Source organism: Heptranchias perlo, chromosome 15 (assembly GCF_035084215.1).
Source record: "Heptranchias perlo isolate sHepPer1 chromosome 15, sHepPer1.hap1, whole genome shotgun sequence".
Lineage (NCBI taxonomy): Eukaryota > Metazoa > Chordata > Chondrichthyes > Hexanchiformes > Hexanchidae > Heptranchias > Heptranchias perlo.
Genome location: NC_090339.1, coordinates 36180288 through 36201481, shown reverse-complemented (window position 1 = coordinate 36201481; position 21194 = coordinate 36180288). Strand labels below are relative to the sequence as shown.

Below are 21194 nucleotides of genomic sequence, written 5' to 3'. Positions count from 1 at the left end.
CTCTCTGTAATATGTACACTCCTCAAGACATCACTATTTATTTCCCCAAGTTCCCTAACATCCATGCCTTTCTCAACCGTAAATACCAATGTGAAATATTCATTTAGGATCTCACCCATCTCTTGTGGTTCCGCACATAGATGACCTTGTTGATCCTTAAGAGGCCCTACTCTCTCCCTAGTTACTCTTTTGCCCTTTATGTATTTGTAGAAGCTCGTTGGATTCTCCTTTGCCTTATCTGCCAAAGCAATCTCATGTCCCCTTTTTGTCCTCCTGATTTCTCTCTTAACTCTACTCCGGCAATCTCTATACTCTTCAAGGGATCCACTTGATCCCAGCTGTTCATACATGTCATATGCCTCCTTCTTCTTTTTGACTAGGGCCTCAATCTCCCGAGTCATCCAAGGTTCCCTACTTCTACCAGCCTTGCCCTTCACTTTATAAGGAATGTGCTTACCCTGAACCCTGGTTAACACACTTTTGAAAGCCTCCCACTTACCAGACGTCCCTTTGCCTGCCAACAGACTCTCCCAATCAACTTCTGAAAGTTCCTGTCTAATACCATCAAAATTGGCCTTTCCCCAATTTAGAATTTTAACTTTTGGGCCAGACCTATCATTCTCCATAGCTATCTTAAAACTAATGGAATTATGATCACTGGTCCCAAAGTGATCCCTCACTAACACTTCTGTCACTTCTGAGGGATAAATATTAGCCCAGGACACAGGGGAGAACTCCCCTGCCTCTCTTCGAAATTGTGCCATGGGATCATTTACGTCCACCTGAGAGGGCAGACTGGGCCTCGGTTTACTGTCTCATCCGAAAGACGGCACCTCTGACAATGCAGCACTCCCTCAGTACTGCACTGGGAGTTGCCAGCCTGGATTACGTGCTCAAGTCTCTAGAATGGAACTTGAACCCAGGACCTTCTGACTCAGAGGCGAGAGTGCTGCCCACTGAGCCCTGGCTGCCACCGTGGTAATGTTACCAGCCCTGACCCTGTATAGCCATTGCAAAATGAGTGCTAGTATGTGATATATTTTAAAAGCTTACTATGGCTAGAATATTGAAGGAAAGTTTTACTTGGAAAAGAAAAGTGCAAAAATGGAAGACTAACAAAATCAACTAATGCACAGAACAAAATGCAGCAAGGTAGTTGTAAACTGAAAAAAAAACACCATGCAACAGAAACCACCATCTCCCTTTAAGAAGTCTATTTGAGCAGATCAGGTTCTGGTGTTCATCAGGCACCCAGCTTTTTTTCAGCAAAGCTTACTCGGTGGTTGGAGCCTTGCTCAAAGATCTAAATTTAGAGGTGGGACCTTTTAACAGGTTATCTAAATGTTGAAATGAGGCCACACATTCAACACTGGTTTTATTCCATTTCGGCATGAAAAAATCCCCCAAACAGTTGTGCGCCCAATTTTTTAACCCAGACGCAATGTCACCCTGTGCTGCCGATGGAACCTTGCAAAATTGGGGCACAAGGTGTTACCGGTGGTAAGATGTATATTATATCCTCTGTTCATTTCCAGTGCATTATGCTGTGAGTTTTCTCCTGTAAACAATAGTCAGTGATTGTCTGAAGGAGTCCCTGTGTAAGAATCTGAAAGGATTCTACCATTGCAGGCTCCATAAGAAGAAATTAAAACAGAGCATTTACTTATAAACTACTTTTGAAAGTTTATATTCAGTCAGGTCAGTTACATTACTGAGCAAACTCACTTGAAATGACATGAGAACAGTATCCCATTCTTCCTTCCACTTTAGTCCAATGGTTATCATCAAAATTAGGATCAGCAGGACAGAAATCAGCATGGCAACCTGGAGAATAAGAAAAGATACAGCAACATGACAGTGCTACACTTGAAAAGAAGACTGTTGCAGAATTATTGCAGGATTTCATGTTGTGCTGTAGGCACCCCTATAGGTCGCGATCAGCTCACAGCTGCAGGTACAGCCAATACCTGGAGGCCAGCAGTCAAAGCACTTTGTGCCCATGATCACATGATCCCAATGTGTAGGGAATCAGAGTTGGTGCTAAACAGACTACAGACACAGTACACAAAGGAGACCATTTAAAATACAGAAAACAAAAATGCCTGAAATCCTTGAAGTAACTTTCCCAATCCCCTGAGACTGTAACTTTTCACTGTCAAGGTATTCATACTTCTCTTCCTCAAAATCACTCTAACTGGTCTTTTCTGCTTTGGTATGACCCTGCCTGGTTTTCTTTTTCCCCATTTTCCGCATTATCGTTGCTTCTCCCTGGTGAGGTACTATCCAATTCCCTTAGCCCTACCCTTAAGTAATGCTGCCCAGTCTCCTCTCTCCCCTCCCCGAGTGCAACCATAACCTGTCTCCATTCTCCTTTTCCCTGGCCTGCAACTGTCCACTTTTCCCTACTCGCCACTAAAACAATGCCATGTCTCAATTTTTCTTTTACAAATATTTTAATACATATCTTACAGTGAATCCTTCATGGATTCTAATGCGATGGCTGATGTTATAGCAGCTCTTGTTTTGAGATGAACTCTCTTACTTTGATTTGGTATCCCAATGACTCCCATAGAACCAGGGCTTATTAATAGGCTCAAGCTAGCAACTCAAAAGCAACCCTGAATATTGGCCAATGGCAGGTAGTTATACTGAATGTGCAGTGGGCCTGGGCTTATTATAACTTAAGCTGCAAGTATATCCAATATTCCGTCAATTGTATAGTGCAATTTTGTAGCTATTACTGATATGTGGTGGTACTCTCTGCTGCTAAATTGTGTGGTTAAATTGTTTTAAAATTGTTTATAGAGTTGATTCTCTTCCCTCATATCATTTCATAGAAGAACTCTTTATCTCCCTCCACACTTCAGTCCATGCTGGCACTCTATACTCTCTCCCTCAATTCACACTGGTAGTCTTCTCACCATTCCCCTCCCAGTTCATACTATCATTCTATTCCCTCTGCTTTCGCATTGCAGCCGGCACTCTTTTCCTTCTCCTCAATTCAAGCTGGCACTCTCTCCCTTCCTCCCTAATTGTTACTCCCAACTACTCCATCAGTTCTGCTCTCTGCTCTCCTACCACCATCAGCACCACTTCTGGGTCTGCTTCATCCCTCAGCACTGCTCCTGTTTCTTATCTGTTGTTGCTGCTGTTCCAGGGGATTAAATGTTATTACACACTGCTAAGAAATCCTTGATCTTGCAAAATTATTGTGAGAATTTGTGGCCATAGCATACAGTGTGTTCAATCCCCTAAAGAAGCAGTTGCAAGTTAGAGCCAGAAGTGGCAATAATGGGGGAGCTGATTTTTGTCCACGGATACCAAGCCAAAATGTTGACTTTTTGCATGAAATGCAGACAGTCGGCATATCTGTAACATTACCTTGTTAATCCAGTGTAAGTAAATTGGTATTCCCAAAGCAAAGTGACACAGTCCAAGTATCTGAAACAACAAAAGCAGTACAGCAATAACTTACCAAGAAACCAGCCTGCAACTGTCTGACTTGTTTTCAATGCTTCAATGCACAGGAAAATCACCAATCAAAATCACCAATGAAGTATAAGGGCAATCACTGATGAGCAGTTTTTAAAGTTGGTTTCAGTAGCATTAAATTCACTGATTAGGATTGCACTGTTCTTCAGAGTGTAGCATCTGTATCCCACTTCCCACAGTATGTTTCCTTATATCCCACTGTTCCCCAGCATATTTTGTATCTTCTATATCCAACTGTTCCCACCATTGTATCCTGTGTATTCCACTGATCCCACTGTTTATCCTCTACATCTGGAGAAAGAATGGAAACACACACTAACTATAACCTTCTTAAAGAAATGGAGGAACAGAAAGATTTAGATTGCAGATACACAGATCTTTAAAAGAAGGATTTCAGGTGGAAAAGACAATAGGATTCTGGGTTTAACATATAATGGTGTTGAATACTAAAAGAAAGAGTTAATGATGAACCTGTACAACATATTGGATAGGCCTGCTATCAGAGTACTGTATATAGTTTACGCATCCCATTAAAGCAAGGATATCAGAGCTATGGAAAAGGTGCAAAAGTGTAAATTGACTGGAATGAAACCATTGATGGGTGAGAGCATATAGTTCTAATGAGAGACTTGAAAAGCTAGGGCTGTAATCACTGGAATTTTAAGAGGAGATCTAATTGTTGTGTTTAAAATTTTGAAACGGTTTGAGAGAGTAGACTGTTACCCAGTGTGTATCCTCTATATCTCACCATTCCCCAGTATGTAACTTCTAAATCCTACTGTTCCCCAGTATGTACCCTCTATGTCAAAGGCAAAATACTGTGGATGCTGGAAATCTGAAATAAAAACAGAAAATGCTGCAAATACTCTGTAGGTCAGGCAACATCTGCGGATAGAGAAACAATCACGCCTTCCAATCTCACCCTTTGTCGTGTTTTCACTATCCCCTCTGGCCTTCCCGTCTCTGACCCCGGATGATCAGTCCTCAGCAAAGGCCTCAGCTTCATCCCCTTACGTCCCCGTCTCAGTGAATTTCAAGCTCGACATGATGCTGAGCTCTTCTTCCGTCGCCTTCATCTCCGCGCCCACTTCTTTGGCCAGGAGTCTACCTCCCACACGGGGGACCCTTTCTCCCGTCTTCAGAATTCTCGCTCCACCTGGACCCCTCCCTCTGGTTTCTTACCCACTCTTGATCTTTTCATTGGGAACTGCTGGCGTGACATCATCCGCCTCAATTTCTCTACTCCCCTCATTCACTCTAACCTACCTCCCTCTGAACTCACAGCATTCCGTTCTCTCAGGTCCAACCCTGACATTGTCATTAAACCTGCTGACAAGGGCAGCATTGTTGCTCTTTGGCGGACAGGCCTCTACCTTGCGGAGGCTGAACACCAACTCTCCAACACCTCCTCCTACCTCCCCCTGGACCATGACCACTGCCGAACATCGAGCCATAGTTTCCCAGACCGTCACTGACCTCATCTCCTCTGAAGATCTTCCCCCCTCATAGTCCCCCAACCCCGCACAGCCCGCTTCTACTTTCTTCCCAAGATCCACAAACAGGCTTGCCCAGGTAGACCCATCATTTTAGCCTGTTCTTGCCCCACGGAACTTACTTCTTCCAACTTGACTCTATTTTTTCTTCCCTTGTCCACTCTCTTCCGACCTACATCCACGATTTTTCCGACGCCCTCCACCACTTTAACAGTTTCCAGTTTCCTGGCCCTGTCTCCTTTTCACCATGGATGTCCAATTCCTCTACACCTCCATCCCCCACCAGGACGGCCTGCGGGCCCTCCGCTTCTTCCTTGAACGGAGGCCCAATCAGTCCCCATCCACCACCATCCTCCTCCGTCTAACTGAACTTCTTCTTACATTGAACAACTTCCCCTTTGACTCCACTCACGTCCTCCAAACAAAAGGTGTCGCTATGGGAACCCGTATGGGTCTTAGCTATGCCTGCCCTTTCGTGGGATATGTGGAACATCTTTTGTTCCAGTCCTACTCAGGTCCCCTCCCTTACCTCTTTTTCCGGTACATTGATGACTTTATCGGTGCTGCTTCCTGCTCTTGACCCGAACTGGAAAATTTAATCAGCTTTGCTTCCAATTTCCACCCCTCCTTCGCCTTCCATCTCTGACTCTTCCCTTCCATTCCCTTCCTTGATTTCTCTATCTCCATTTCTGAGGGTAGGTTGTCAACCAATATCTACTATAAGCCCACCAACTCCCACAGCTACCTTGGCTATACTTCCTCCCACCCCGCTTCTTGTAAGGACTCTATTCCATTCTCCCAGTTTCTCTGTCTCCGTTGCATCTGTTCTGGCGATGCCACCTACCAATCCAATGCTTCTGATATGTCTTCCTTTTTCCTCAACCAAGGATTCCCCTCCACAGTGGTTGACAGGACCCTTGACTGTGTCTGTCCTAAGTCCTGCACTACTGCCCTCAGCCCTTCCCCTCCCTCCCAGAACCACAATAGGGTCCTCATTGTCCTCACCTTCCACCCCACCAGCCTCCACATTCAACGGATCATCCTCTGCCATTTCCGCCACCTTCAGTGCGATGCCACCACCAAACACATCTTCCCCTCCCTTCTCCTCCCATGCCCTCTGTGACACCCTGGTCCACCCTTCCAGCACCCCCAGCACCCGCTGTAAGAATATTGGAAATAGGGAAAAATTGACATTTTTCTTAATGCTACTAACCATAATGCTCTGCAGGCTGTGCTGCATAATTTGTTGAGTGTTCAGCTTATTTTACTGAATTGTAAACTGTTCACCTTTGACTAGTGACTGACCCTAGTTACCCTCATTGTGAGGCAAGATAACTATGTGGTAAAAGAGGAACATGACCCAAAAAGCGGACAGTAATCCAAAGATAGTGATAAATCCAGAACAATGACGAGATAGCTAGATGACTAATGTTAAAACAAGCTGACCACCTTGAATTCTTTGAAAAACAACTTTGTTAATCCATAACGGTCTTATGAATATTGTTCCCTTTATGGTGTGAGGTTCCTACTAGGGGAGACATAAAAACCCCTGTGTCCTTGACCTCCTACATTGTTCCAATGAAGCTCAACGCAAGCTGGAGGAACAACACTCATCTTTCGATTAGACACTTTACAACCCTCCATCCGTTTCCTTGAGATCATAACCATTGCTCCCATTTTTTTTGAACAGCAGGTGCTGGTAATAGTTCTGCTGTTGCCATATGCAGCTCCTCTAGATCCATCTTTTGTTTCTTATCTTGTCCCATTACCACCTTCTTTGCCTTGCACCATCATCCCTTTTTGTCATTTAATCACTCGTCCTCTCTACCTTACAACAGACCTTCCCCTTTGTTCTTTCCTCCCCTCCCCTCCCCCCTTTCCCTGTCTCTGTACTTGCTTAAAAATTGTTACATCTTTACTCCTTCCAGTTCTAACGAAAGGTCATCGACCTGAAACCTTAACTCTGTTTCTCTCCCCACAGATGCTACCTGACCTGCTGAGTATTTCTAGCATTTTCTCTTTTTTTAAATTCTCTATATCCTAGTTTCCAAGCATGTATTCTCTATATCCTACTGTTCCCCAGTGTGTATCCTCTATATCCCACAGTTCCCCTCTGGGTATCCTCTAAATCCTAATTTCCAAGTAATCTCTATATCCCATTGTTTCTTAGTGTTTATCCTCTATAATCCACAGTTCCCAAGTGTGTATTCTCTATATACCACTGTTCCACGGTTTGTATCCTCTATATCCCACAGTTACCCAGTGTGTATCCTCTATATCCCACAGTTCCACAGCATGTATCCTCTATATCCCACAGTTCCCCAGAGTGTATTCTCTATATCCCACAGTTCCACAACGTGTATCCTCTATATCCCAATTTCCAAGTGTGTATTCTCTATATCCCATTGTTTCTCAGTGTGTATCCTCTATGACCCACAGTTCCCAAGTGTGTATTCTCTACATCCCACAGTTCCCAAGTGTGTATTCTCTACATACCACTGTTTCCCGGTTTGTATCCTCTACATCCCACAGTTACCCAGTGTGCATCATCTGGGAGTGAATTACAAGCTACAATCTAATCGAGTGGGTCGGATGGTTTTCAAGTATCTCTGTGGGTGGGTGTATATGCATGTCTGTTGCCAGAGGAAAGACATATGTTTTAGTACAATCCTGGTGGGTCAGTTTATTTATTATTTTCCAACTGCCCGGGTTGTCGTACAATAAAAGCCTGACAAATTTGGAGTCTCTTAAAATGTGACACATTTATTATCTGTGTTTTATGAGTTCAGTGAGCATTGTGAATGAGGAAGTGCTTCTGTGATTTTCTACAGTTCTGTGAATGGATTTCATGTTACATCCAGGGTCTGTTTTCATGTCCAGATACCTGTAGATTCGAAGGGTTCACAGATGTTTTACAAATCGCTGCTAATGATGGACAAGGTTTGATTGACATTCTTTTGCATCAACTGAAGAGAATCTCAATAGTGTGTCTCTCCACTGTCACTGTACAATTTGTGGATAATTATCCTGATATATAAATGGATTTTATCTTTATGTAAATTTTTTTGGCTGAATTTTGTGGCCGTCAAGTTGAGAGATGTTATTGGTGAGGAAAAGAACACTTACCATATCAGGCACAGTGTCAGCATCAAACACTACCAGCCTCAGATAAGTTACAACGCAGGTTAGATGCAGAATTCAAATCCCTCTACTGCCCCATCAAACACCTCCCTTTATGCTGTCTCATCAAACACTTCTAGGTCAGATTTTGCACAGGTTTGAGGCCAAGTAAAAGCTCCCTTTACACGGCCAACAATATACCTCAGCCCCAACTTTGGAAGGTTGCACCGGTGTCTTATTTCCAATATTGGCCATCCTTCAGCCTCTCTAAATGAGATTGACAATTCTGTGCCAAACTCGAAGAAGTTTTGTGATGTTCAACTGATCCATTTGCACTAAAATTGCCCAAACTCATTTCATGTAAGACCTTGCAGCCAACAGACAGCTAAGACTTTCAAGTGATCAAGATGGGCCAAATTTGAACTCAGGCTTCAAGGTCTGTGTCTAATTCACTGCAGCACAGTGCCTTGTAAATTTAATATCAAGTAAGTCAATAACTTACTAGCAAATCTATAATTTATTGGTAACTTACCATTAACAGAGACAAGTAGCTAAAGATGATGGCTGTCACTGTCAGGAGAATCACTGACCAGTCTAACCATCGATGTATCTTTGCAAATAAATGCCTGCAATGGAACAGGAAGGGGTTACTCCTTGAACATCCCATCCTTCATATGTAATGCACATGTTATACCTTCTAATAGTCTCAAGTGATTCCAAGCTGGGTAGAGTAGGGGTCAGATACAATGGAGAGCTCCTTCTACATTGCCTACTTAAGCATGGCTTAATCACAGAAGACTCCCTGGTGCAGAGGCAGGTATAGAATTTCAAAATTAGCTGCATAAGATTCATACTAGAGACTTTTTGGAAGTAGGTGGATTATGAGAGCAAAGGAAAAATGCACTCTGCCAAGTGCTCAATTATCCCTTGTTGCTGTACTTTGTGCCTTAGGCAAGCAGGTTAGGGCCAATTTGGAAGCAGCCATTTTGTGCAGACTCCCTCTGATGTGAAATCATGAAGTTCCAGACACAAAGAATGGAAATAGGTTATATTCATGATGAAATTGAAGTTGAATTTCATAGTGTTAGATCAGAGAGGGTTCAACATAAAATGGTTGGATTAGTATTGTTCAGAGGGATGTTAGGAGGGTGTCACCTAGAGAGATACTGGATTCTCAGAAGGATGTGGGAATGGCACCTTCTGGAGGAAGACTGGAATGATATCTCCCAGAGAGAGGTACAGTTAAAAAGCACCATCCAGAAAAATGCTGGAATGGTATCTCCGAGAGAGATACTGGACAGATTTTGTTACAAAATGTAATGCTTGTCCATGGAGTATGATTTTCCATTTTGTAACGGTAATTTTGGGTTAAAATCAGGTTCAATTAAAGTAATGACCCAGTCTGGCAGATACACATGACAGAAACAAATAAAGGGGCCGAAATTCTGATGATCGAAATTTAACCTACAATACCTCAGATACAACAGGGGTTGGCGTAAAACCAGTGATGGGGTGGGAGTTAGACCTCAAATGGGCCTGGAATGTCTGCCAGATGGAGGGGTGGAAAATAGATGGTGGAGAGGCAGAGACCTGGTAATAAGCAGGTTATAAAACTTGCTACACCTTAAAGGGGCGATGGAAGCATAGGAGGAAGGAAGCAACTTGGGTGACAAGGATAGCAGCAAAGGTCAAAAGAAAAGCAGTCAATATCAGTAACTCTGACCTGATGTCCTCCAAATGGAAATATGGAAAGGGAGGGTGGAGGTGTGATCCATTGTAGTTCATTTGACAGACAACTCTGTAGCTAGAGACTGCCTGACTGGACTGATATTTGGCAGCCTTTGCCCAGCTCACCAGTCCTTCTGAAGTTCACGTGAAGTGTCTTGGGACGTTTTACTACGTTAAAGGTGCTATATAAATGCAAGTTGTTATTGTTGTTGTTGTCATCAGGGAGCGGTAGGAGGCACTATGAGAGGTTAACAGCAAACTCCCCCTCCAGTTCACTGATAACTGAAATAAGGTCACTGACCATTAAGTTAAGTTTTGCATGCATTTTAGCATAGGAGACGTTACTATTACTTTCTACATTCCGAGGGGGGATAGTTACATTCTGTATATTACTGTAAATAGGTTGTTTGTCTTTGATATTGTTTACTTGTCTATTTATTGTTAATAAATGTGGCACTTTAAAACCTAAGTCATGGTCTGATAGAGTGTTTATTCTACCACTTTCCAAAATCAAGCAAATCACGTGGAAGCATGTGATAGTAAGGAAAATATAGTGACAAAGATTTTGAATTGACCCCTGGGCTCACTACAATTACCCAATATTGGCGTATAAAGGCACACTCCACCTTGTTGGGTGTAAGGACTCACTAGCAGGAATGGTCTTTCGTGCTGAGCAGGAGAAAAGTATCTGAGGTAAAAGCCCAAAAACATAACAGGACATTGGGAGGTTATCTCCTAGAGGGAGGCTGGAAACATTTCATACTTACTCATTTAAGTTGCTGTAGTCATTGTACAGTGCCCACCAGCAGTAAAACCAGAAAGCACTGATGCCAAAGATACAGGACAGGACCAAATACCAGACAAACTCCCCCTACAATGACAGAATAGGGACTATTAGACAAATGGGGAAACATTCTATTACATGTAGAAAGACACTCGTTACCAGCTATTTTGTGTAGGTTTCAGATCCTCTTGAACAATAAGCATGAAAAAAAATTGATATGCAGAATCTCCTTTCATTTAATGTATACAAAATCTTTAACTTGAATAATCTATAACTAGGCAAGAGATGAATCACGCAACAAGTATGTCAGGGCTCTCAACCGCAACAGAAGCAGAAGGAAGACACTGGGGTAGAAATTAGTCTGGACCCGTTTTCAAGGTCCGGAATGTAGTCAAATGATGCTGCTATCTGTCAGGATAGCAGCATCTGAGTGCCCTCCCGCCAGCCAACTCTGGTGTAAGCAAATATGGCAGAAAAATGGCAGAGCCATGCAGCACAAGAGATGCAGCCTGCAGCTAGTCCATCTCAATACTTAGCCTCCATGAGAGTCCCAAGAGGCTGCTGGAGAAATGCAGCTGCCAAGCACCTCACACACTCTAGCCACTCAGGAGATGCACGAAGCTATGTTTAATAGATCACACATCACATACTGACGCCAAGGGTAAGCATGATGGAAAGAACCACCAGGTTGGCATGTAGATTGTGCATGTCTGTCACTGTATATGTGCTTCCTCAACTTCCGGCATCTCAAGACTACTTTTCTGCTTGTACAAGATGGCACATCAAATGCCCAATACCAACATGCAGAAAGGCCTCCATGGACAAGTGTGGATGGTGAAGACACATCTCACCTCATATGCCCAAGTAGCTCTGACAGAATCTATGGACCCACATATTTGGGTAACCGCAGGTCTGTGCAACATGTGCAGATCTCCGTCTGAACATTCCTTTGTAACTCATCCTCAAGCTTCCTAAAAGCAAGAAGAATTCCCAGAGGAGTACCCATCCTACCTGATTGGGGCAATAAATTGAAAGTAGAGTTTCCTGCAATGGTTGGATGTAAAACAAAGTAAAAGAATTGAAAAATTAAGTGTAAAATAGCCAAAAAACATGCACCAAACTAAATGTAACAAAAGTAAACCAAAAATCCAAAAAAGAATACCTCACAACAGTAAATATAGCCTTCAGTGCTAACATTGGGGGAAAAATTGGTTAAGGGTCTGTTCTGAGCGATGCGCTAACACCCCGCGCCCGACGGACCCTGGTCAGGCAAGAAGCAAGTTTGGTCCCCAGGAAGCACTTACCTGCAACTGGTGTTACTTTCCAGGCCTTGCATGTGGAATGAATGCAATTTGCACTTTCCACCACCAGAGAGAGCTCCATCACTTAAAGGGAAGATGTTTCTTAGAAATCTCTTAAAGGTAGCTTGTACCTGTTATTTGCTGAAAATAACAGTCTACTGTCTGCATGGAGTCCGAACAGAGATCAGACATCACACACGTAAAACACAGGTGCAGATCCCATCCCTATATTTATACACTGATGAGTTATGTTAAAACATTGAATAAAGGTTGCGCATTACTAAATCCCACTCCAATCTGCACATCAGACCTCACCAATCTGCTGATCTGAGTTGGTACCAGGCCTGTGAGAGCGCATGCACCAAGATTCTCTGCTGATGCACTAGAGACCTTGGGTGCAAGAGGTGGACAGAAGGAGGGACAGCCTATATCCGCAGTCGGGGGGGGGGGGGGGGGGAGGGTGCAAGAGGCCCTCCAGACATATACTCAAAAGACAGTGGGAGGCAGTGGGGGCCGAAGTCAATGCCAGGCGCACAACATCATGAACATGGATGCAGTGCAGGAAGATGTTCAATGCTTTGATATGAGTGGGCAAGGTGAATGAGGTCAACTGTCAAGTGGCGTCTCCTACCAGCTGCACCACGCACTACACCCCCATCACCCACATACCAATAAATTCTTTCCATCAGTACTCAACTCTTCCAATCAGATGCTTCTTCCCGCCCTCACATATTACCAGTTACAAGCCGCCCACCCATAACTCACAGGGCACACACACTGGCAGCTATTCAACCACGACAGGCACATCACCCAGGCACACGCCTCGCTTTCGTGCAGGAGAAGGTGGTGCATATCAAGAGGCAGCAAGTGGCTGTGGCATTTGGCCCTCAAACCTGTTCCACTATTCAGTGAGATCATGGTGGACCTGTGTCCTAACTCCATATACCCGCCTTAGTCCCATATCGCTTAATATCCTTGGTTCACAGAAATCGATCAATCTCAGATTTAACATTCACAAGTGAGCTAGCATCAACTGCCATCTGTAGAAGAGTGTTCCAAATATCTCCCACCCTTTGCGTGTAGAAGCAATTCCTAACTTCACTCCTGCACGTCCTGGCTCTAAATATTAGGCTATGTCACCGCGACCTAGTATTGAAGTCTAGGAGACCTCCAAAAACAGTTACAAATGTCTCAGCAGCCAGAGGCAATAACTCAGCCACTAACCTGTAAATCCTGCATGGTCCCTTTAAATAGCGTTGGTGGGGGGTCCTCCAGGCACTCTAAGACATGTTCAGATGGTCGGGGTTAAGACTGTGCATTGAGTTGAGCGTTAAGTCCCATAATGGTGTCAATCACTTTAAATCAGCGTTGCATTTTCTCCCTACTTTACATGATTCCAGCGTTCCTTATCTGCGCCTGCGCAAATTCCTATACCAAGATGGTGTCTAGCGCACGTCACGCAAGAAACGTGCGTGCGCATCCAAGACGCCACCTTGGATATCGGAGAGGCCGTGTAGCGCCGAAAAAATGGGCGCTACACAGCCCAATTTAGCGCCCATCATGTTTAAGGAGTAAACCATGAAAAATGCAGGGAAGGAATCTCTGTCCTCATTTACATGTTTTTTGCACTTTTTAGGAAGTCTGTATGTGCCAGGAGTGTGAACAAGGCCAGAAAACACCAGTTCCTGATGCATCGACTCTCCCCCAAATTTTCCAAATCCCTGGTGCATAGTAGCAGAAAACCCCTCTTATATTCTCCCATTTTATTTAACAGTATTTTATTTGTCAATGGTGTATTATGTTATTCCTTTTTCCTAGGATCACAACACACTCAGGATTGAAGTTAAGTACTGCTAACTAATCCATGAATCTGTAGAGAATATACATTATGATCTGATATCTGAATCTTTACCTGCTTGTTGTGGTCATTGTGGACCAATAAGGACCAACTGGATTGTTCCTGTGATGACCACTGTCCTGTAACAGGTGCCTGTATCACTGCTCAGTCAAATTGTTTGGAACAGATCAATAGGTTTCTCAAGAAGAAGTCAAGTGCATTCATTTTAAACATTCCATTGAGTTGATATTCTGGGCATCTTATATGGCCACCTGCATTCAGTTTACCAGTCAGTTTGAAGCCATAGGTCAAACATGGGCAAGGAAACCACCTGCTGATTACCACCTACCGCCCTCCCTCAGCTGATGAATTAGTCCTCCTCCATGTTGAGCACCACTTGGAGGAAGCACTGAGGGTAGCAAGGCCACAGAATATACTCTGGGTGGGGGACTTCAATGTCCATTACCAAGAATGGCTCGGTAGCACCACTACTCACCGAGCTGGCCAAGTCCTGAAAGACATAGCTGCCAGACTGGGCCTGTGGCAGGTGGTGAGCGAACCATGACGAGGGAAAAACCTGCTTGACCTCGTCCTCACCAATCTATCTGTCGCAGATGCATCTGTCCATTACAGTATTGGTAGGAGTGATCACCGCACAGTCCTTGTGGAGACAAAGTCCCATCTTCACATTGAGGACACCATCCGACGTGTTGTATGGCACTACCACCGTGCTAAATGGTATGGATTCAGAATAGATCTAGCAGCTGAAAACTGGGCATCCATCAGCAGCAGAATTTTATTCCAACACAATCTGTAACCTCATGGCCCGGCATATTCCTCGCTCTACCATTACCAACAAGCCAGGGGATCAACCCTGGTTCAATGAGGAGTGTAGAAGAGCATGCCAGGAGCAGCACCAGGCGTACCTAAAAATGAGGTGCCAATCTGGTGAAGCTACAACACAGGACTACATGCATGGTAAACAGCAGAAGCAATATGCTACAGACAGAGCTAACGGATCAGATCAAAGCTCTGCAGTTCTGCCACATCCAGTCATGAATGGTGGTGGACAATTAAACAACTAATGGGAGGAGGAGACTCTGTAAACTTCCCCATCTCAATGATGGCAGAGTCCAGCACGTGAGTGCAAAAGACAAGAACGATGGTTTGCAACCATCTTCAGCCAGAGGTGCTGAGTGGATGATCCATCTCGGCCTCCTCCCGATATTCCCACCATCACAGAAGCCAGTCTTCAGCCAATTCGATTCACTCCACGTGATATCAAGAAACGGCTGAGTGCACTGGATACAGCAAAGGCCCCGACAACATCCCGGCTGTAGTGCTGAAGTCTTGTACTCCAGAACCAGCCGCGCCTCTAGCCAAACTCTTCCAATACAGCTACAACACTGGCATCTACCCGACAATGTGGAAAATTGCCCAGGTATGTCCTGTCCACAAAAAGCAGGACAAATCTAACCCGGCTAATTACCGCCCCATCAGCCTACTCTCAGTCATCAGCAAAGTGGTGGAAGGTGTTGTCGAAAGTGTTATCAGGCGGCACTTACTCACCAATAACCTGCTCACCAATGCTCAGTTTGGGTTCCGCCAGGACCATTCGGCTCCAGACCTCATTACAGCCTTGGTCCAAACATGGACAAAAGAGCTGAATTCCAGGGGTGAGGTGAGAGTGACTGCCCTTGACATCAAGGCAGCATTTGACCAAGTGTGGCAACAAGGAGCCCTAGTAAAATTGAAGTCAGTGGGAATCAAGGGGAAACTCTCCAGTGGCTGGAGTCATACCTAGCACAAAGGAAGATGGTAGTGGTTGTTGGAGGCCAATCATTGCTGCAGGAATTCCTCAGGGCAGTGTTTGCACAGTGTTCAGTTTCATTCGCAACCCCTCAAATAATGAAGTAGTCCATGCCCGCATAAAGCAAAACCTGGACAACATCCAGGCTTGGGCTCATAAGTGACAAGTAACATTCGCACCAGAGAATGACCATCTCCAACAAGAGAGAGTCTAACCACCTCCCCTTGACATTCAATGGCATTATCATCGCCAAATCCCCAACCATCACCATCCTGGGGGTCACTATTGATCAGAAACTTAACTGGACATAAATACTGTGGCTACAAGAGCAGGTCAGGGGCTGGGTATTCTGTGGCGAGTGACTCACCTCCTGACTCCCCAAAGCCTTTCCACCATCTACAAGGCACAAGTCAGGAGCATGATGGAATATTCTCCACTTGCCTGAATGAGTGCAGCTCCAACAACACTCAAGTAGCTCAACACCATCCCAGACAAAGCAGCCTGCCTGATTTGCACCCCATCTACCACCCTAAACATTCACTCCCTTCACCAACGGCGCACCGTGGCTGCAGTGTGTACCATCCACAGGATGCACTGCAGCAACTCGCCAAGGCTTCTTCGACAGCACCTCCCAAACCCACGACCTCTACCACCTAGAAGGAGAAGGGCAGCAGGCACATGGGAACAACACCACCTACACGTTCCCCTCCAAGTCACACACCATCCCGACTTGGAAATATATCGCTGTTCCTTCATCGTCGCTGGGTCAAAATCCTGGAACTCCCTTCCTAACAGCACTGTGGGAGAACCTTCACCACACGGACTGCAGCGGTTCAAGAAGGCAGCTCACCACCACCTTCTCAAGGGCAATTAGGGATGGGAAATAAATGCTGGCCTTGCCAGCGATGCCCACGTCCCATGAACGAATAAAATTGCATTAGTTTCCCAAAATGTTCCTTACTTTTTACTCCGCAGTATCCCCTGTCGGACAAGATGAGTTTAAGTATTGGGTTGAAAGTCATAGGGTGAATTCATGTACAGACAGGTTCAGGATTTCAAAATGACAGTGTCAATGATTTATGTATACCACAGCAAGAAAACTATTAATGATTCATGTTAAGGAATAGCCACGTCTGTATATTGTAGCTGATAACTGGCAACTGATCAAGCATTTCATTTTACAAGGAAAATCCAAACAGGAATTAGTTTTTTCCAGAAATCAGGATTGTACCTTTTTGTTGGGATGAGGTGGGGAATGCTGTTTCCATTGGCAACCATAAATGCCAGTAATAGAAGGTAAGCAAAGATTTTTCTTCACCAACTGAAGGAACGTGTGCCTTTCCATCATCGAACACAATCTCTCTAGTTCTCAGGCATTGACTGCACTGTCCTAGGGGGAAAAAATAAATAAAGAAAAATAGAGACATGTCAGAACAAAATATTCTGTTCCATTAGAGAGATTGTGGAAATGATTGTATCCCATTCACTCTTACTGCTTTTAACAAAATGGGAGAGAACTGATGTTGGTTTGAATTTTGGGATCAACATTACCCAGATTGACACCAGCCCATTAAACTCCCAGTCAGAAACAAATAAGGCAAGCATCAATACTGATACCCAGCTTAGTGAACTAAATCACAAGGTTTAAAGTTATAATGACCCAAGCAATGAGATCCAAAGAATGTAAGAAAATAGAAACCAGAAAAATCTATTAATTTCATCCAGCTTACCATGTGAAAGCCTGTAACAAATGGATCTGCACTCATTGTGTTGTGTGGCAGTCTGTACAATAAAGCAATAGCTGTGCATATTTATTATGTATAGCATGCAGTTTTTCAGTTTAGAAACATGCCATTGGTTCTCTTCTAGTTGAGTACAAATAACTTTTATAATTATCCTATTGATTTCTTTCACGATTTAAGAAAATTGGATTGGGTCTCTTGCCCCAACTTAAAACTTTTTGCAATTAGCCGCAGTGGGCAATGGCTGTGCACAATGCTTAAATTGGTACTTCACAGCAGACAGATATAGCAGTTCCAAAATTAGGTTTGATGGGTTCCATAAAAAAAGTGCAAACGTGAGGAATACACTCACCATTGCTGTGCTTCTGATAGTTATTCATTTGCAACCAGGTATATGGAACCCCCGAGTAGCTGCATTGACTTGGTTAATGACCTCTCTCAATTCATCCGGCATCTGTGCTTTTGCAGGAGAGTGACCTTCAGTCTCAAATACGGCATCAAAGGAAATGAATTCGCACCCACATGTCCACTGTGCTGATGTGAACACATTAGTCCACTTTTCTGCTGCACCACAACTTTTTCTTTTATTTTGAGCTGCAGCCCTTTAAGAGCTGCGGCCTCACTGGAATTTGCAGTCCCCAGCCATGTGAGCTACAGGCCAAGCTGTCTGGACAAACTTTTCTTCTGCCTGTAGTCTGCTCAGAATACGGGACAGGCCTTATATTGCAACCTCCCCCACCCCCTCCCATACACACACATTACAAGCACGGGTGTCCCCACCCTAAGGCCGTGTGCAGCTCCAGTTTTTCTAGAATTGCAGAATTGGGGCTATGTCAATAACAAGGGAGTGTTGAGATGATATCAGACACACCCTGTGTGTGCTTGACCAGACATGAATGTTATTTCTGCCAGATTCTTCCCACCAGTAAAAGCTGGTTCATTAAAGGATTAGGGAACGGTCTTTATCATGTGAATCATAGAAACTTTTACATTGCACAATGTCATTTTTCATCCGTGGGAGTGGGAAAGTCCAATTATTCATATAAATTTAGCTTCTGGGCTTTTTTCTAAAAAAAATGATCAATAAAATTGACTTACCCAATGGCTCAGCTGGTTAAGGCAGTGACTAGCTGAGCCATACAGATTATATATACCCCAGTTTGGATCCCTGGTCTGTGCTGAGTTAGCTGATATAAGCTGTGGGGGTCTTCATTTGGCTTCAGCTCCCCTGGCCTAGGGAGGGGAAAAATCAGTGATGGTTCCACTCCTGATCACTTTCAGTAACTCCTGCTGGGAAGTGCATGTGTGTGGACACTGGGCGAGTAGCAGATTGGTCTTGGTGATAGATGAATAGCCTGATCACACTCACAGCTCCAAAATAAAGAATAGCCAGTTGGGCTGTTACTGGATGGCATTCAGTGCTTATGGAGTTGCATAATCAGAAAAAGCAAGCACCTCCAGGACAGAAGGGGAGAAAATTGGAGGAAAAGAAATAACAATAAAAATTCCACTGTACAGATCAGATTATCCAGCGGTCACAGCTATATATACAAAAGGATAGCATTACACAACAACAGGATTTGTGCTCATTTTTGGATGGTGGTTGGAGGCTGAGCAAGGAAAAGTCAGCAATGTTGTTCACTGGGAAGAGAAAGGGGGCAAAATTGGATAAGGGTCCGTTCTGAGCGATGGTAGCGATGCGCTACCACCCCGTGCCAAGCGGACCCTCCGCAGGCAGCACATGAAATTCGTGCTGCCTGCTACTTACCCTGAAACCTCCGTGCCGCAAACGCAGCCCTCGCTGCTGAGAGGCTGCATGGAGAATGAGGAAGTTGAAAATGGGGCGAGGCCAGCGCACGTCATCAGCTGCCTGCACTACTTAAAGGTGCAGGCACATTCCTAATGGCAGATACACAGCCAAGGAGGAGAAGGGAGAATGGCGTCACGAGTAGCTGCATCAGCAAGAGAGCGGGCACCAAGATTCTCGGATGATGCTCTGGAGGCTCTGGAAGGGGTGGACCAGAGGAGGGCAGCATTGTACCCGCAGGGTGGCCGGAGATCGTCTAGACTACAGCTGCCTAGGCATTGGCAGGCTGTGGCACAGGAGGTGAATGCGAGGAGCATTGCACCACGCACGTGGGTGCAGTGCCGCAAGAAATGTAATGACTTGACATGAGTGGTCAAGGTGAGTGAATGCAAATGCCAAGTGGCACATCCTACCAACTGCACCAATACTCCACGCACGACACCTCCCGTCACCCACCCACCCTCCAACAAACACTGCCCATCCATACGCAATGCTGCACCTCACACGCACATAATATCACACTTGCAGACCACCACTCAAGTCACACAAACTGGCAGCTATTCGACCATGACAGGCACATCACCCACACACCTTGCAGGACACTCACTGACACACTGTCCTCTGTCTTGCAGGAGAAGGTGGCGTATAACACCTGCCAGCAGGAGGGATCTGAGGCTGGACAGGCACATCTACACATCCTCACCCCCTAGAGGAGACGGTGCTCAGGATCATTGGGGGGGGCCGTTGCTGCAGCCGCGGCTGGAGGTCCTGGTCAAGGGGGTCTCTGCATATCTAATGATCTTTTTTCTTTTCCACATCTCCCTCCTCCCATAATCTTTTCTGACTCATGTGTTGCATTTGCTGCCAGCATGCACCTCTTACTTGCTCCTCTCCCCACTCCACAACTCAACCTGTTTCCCTTTGTCATTGCAGATACCCAAGAACACATGGCGTCACCCGAGGAGGAGGAGGAGGACACTGAAGCCACACCGTCACTCGATCTGACACTTGCTTCCACCAGCTCAGAGACTGACATTGCGCGTCCTTTAGAGGTTAGGTTACAGGAGGGATCTGCACGTGGTGAGACACCGAGCACAAATGCGCAGGAGCCGGGGCAGAGGGAATGGATACCACAGGAGCCAACTCGCCGGAGGTCAAGGTCGCTCAATAGTTCTGCTGCAGAGGAGTCAGATGAGGATTTCGATGGGGCAAGCTACAGAAGACGGCTGATGAGCACACACCAACAAATGCTTGGGGCACTGGAAAGCCTGCCAGAAAGCCTGCGCATAATGAGAATGGAGGAGTCCATGGAAGAGTCCAGCTCCAACTTGGCGCAGGGCTTTGCACAGAGCTTGGAGCCCATCCTTTCCAACATGGAACGGGTGGTCACCTCCATCAGCGCACTTGTGGAACCCACCATGATGCAGCGTCTGATGACTGATTTCACAGCATCCATTGCAGCACAAACATCTGCCATCCAAGGTCTGACTGCTGCATTTTCAGTTCAAACTGCTGCATTGGAAGTTCAGACTGCTGCTATCATGGCTCTGGGGACCAATGTGGAAAGGAGCTTCCAGGGCATCACAGCACTCCAGCAATCCGTTCTCCAGCCGATCACCTGGATTGCTGAGGCGCCGCCCTGGGAGAGTGGCAGTGGCGCCATGGCAGTCAGACATGCTGTCCTCTCTCAGGACGACAGCATTCCTGCTCCAACCCCTGCCACTCCGCCAGTGCCCCTGTTGTTGCCTGTCAGCCAGCCAGGCCAGATTGCTGCAGCCCATGCTGAGATGGTGCAGTCTGAAGCCGGGCCCTCCAGACCCAGAGCTACTCGAGGACGTCCTCCAAGGCCATCTGGACCTTCCTCCATTGAAAGCCAGCAGCCTTCCACCACCCATGCTCCAGCCACTGGGGAGCACCTCGTAGGAGCACTAGGATAGGTAACGGCACACGGACAACAGGCATTAAGGGAACGCACAAGGGTGAATAGTTCTATTATGTTTGCATATTTTCATTTATTAATCCATAAATGAGAGTTTAATTTTGCATTTGGTGATGGTTTTCATTCATGCAATGAGCTGAG

The 21194-nt window shown here is 45.3% G+C and overlaps 1 protein-coding gene across 2 annotated transcripts in view; it reads right to left on the bottom strand.

Annotated features, from left to right (window-relative positions):
* The window catches only part of gdpd2 (glycerophosphodiester phosphodiesterase domain containing 2), an 84950-nt gene that overhangs the window by 42530 nt on the left and 21226 nt on the right, over positions 1 to 21194 (bottom strand). The window contains exons 1-6 of one of the 2 annotated variants that reach the window (XM_067997063.1): positions 17660 to 18025; positions 16797 to 16955; positions 10601 to 10704; positions 8638 to 8731; positions 3382 to 3441; positions 1726 to 1824 (exon numbers count right to left, since the gene is read on the bottom strand). In XM_067997063.1, coding sequence (XP_067853164.1) covers positions 1726 to 1824; positions 3382 to 3441; positions 8638 to 8731; positions 10601 to 10704; positions 16797 to 16913 — 474 coding nt within the window. In that variant the 5' untranslated portion in view covers positions 16914 to 16955; positions 17660 to 18025. Of the gene's footprint in view, positions 1 to 1725; positions 1825 to 3381; positions 3442 to 8637; positions 8732 to 10600; positions 10705 to 16796; positions 16956 to 17659; positions 18026 to 21194 lie in introns of those variants that run through there. The other variant, XM_067997062.1, reaches the window with a different exon arrangement.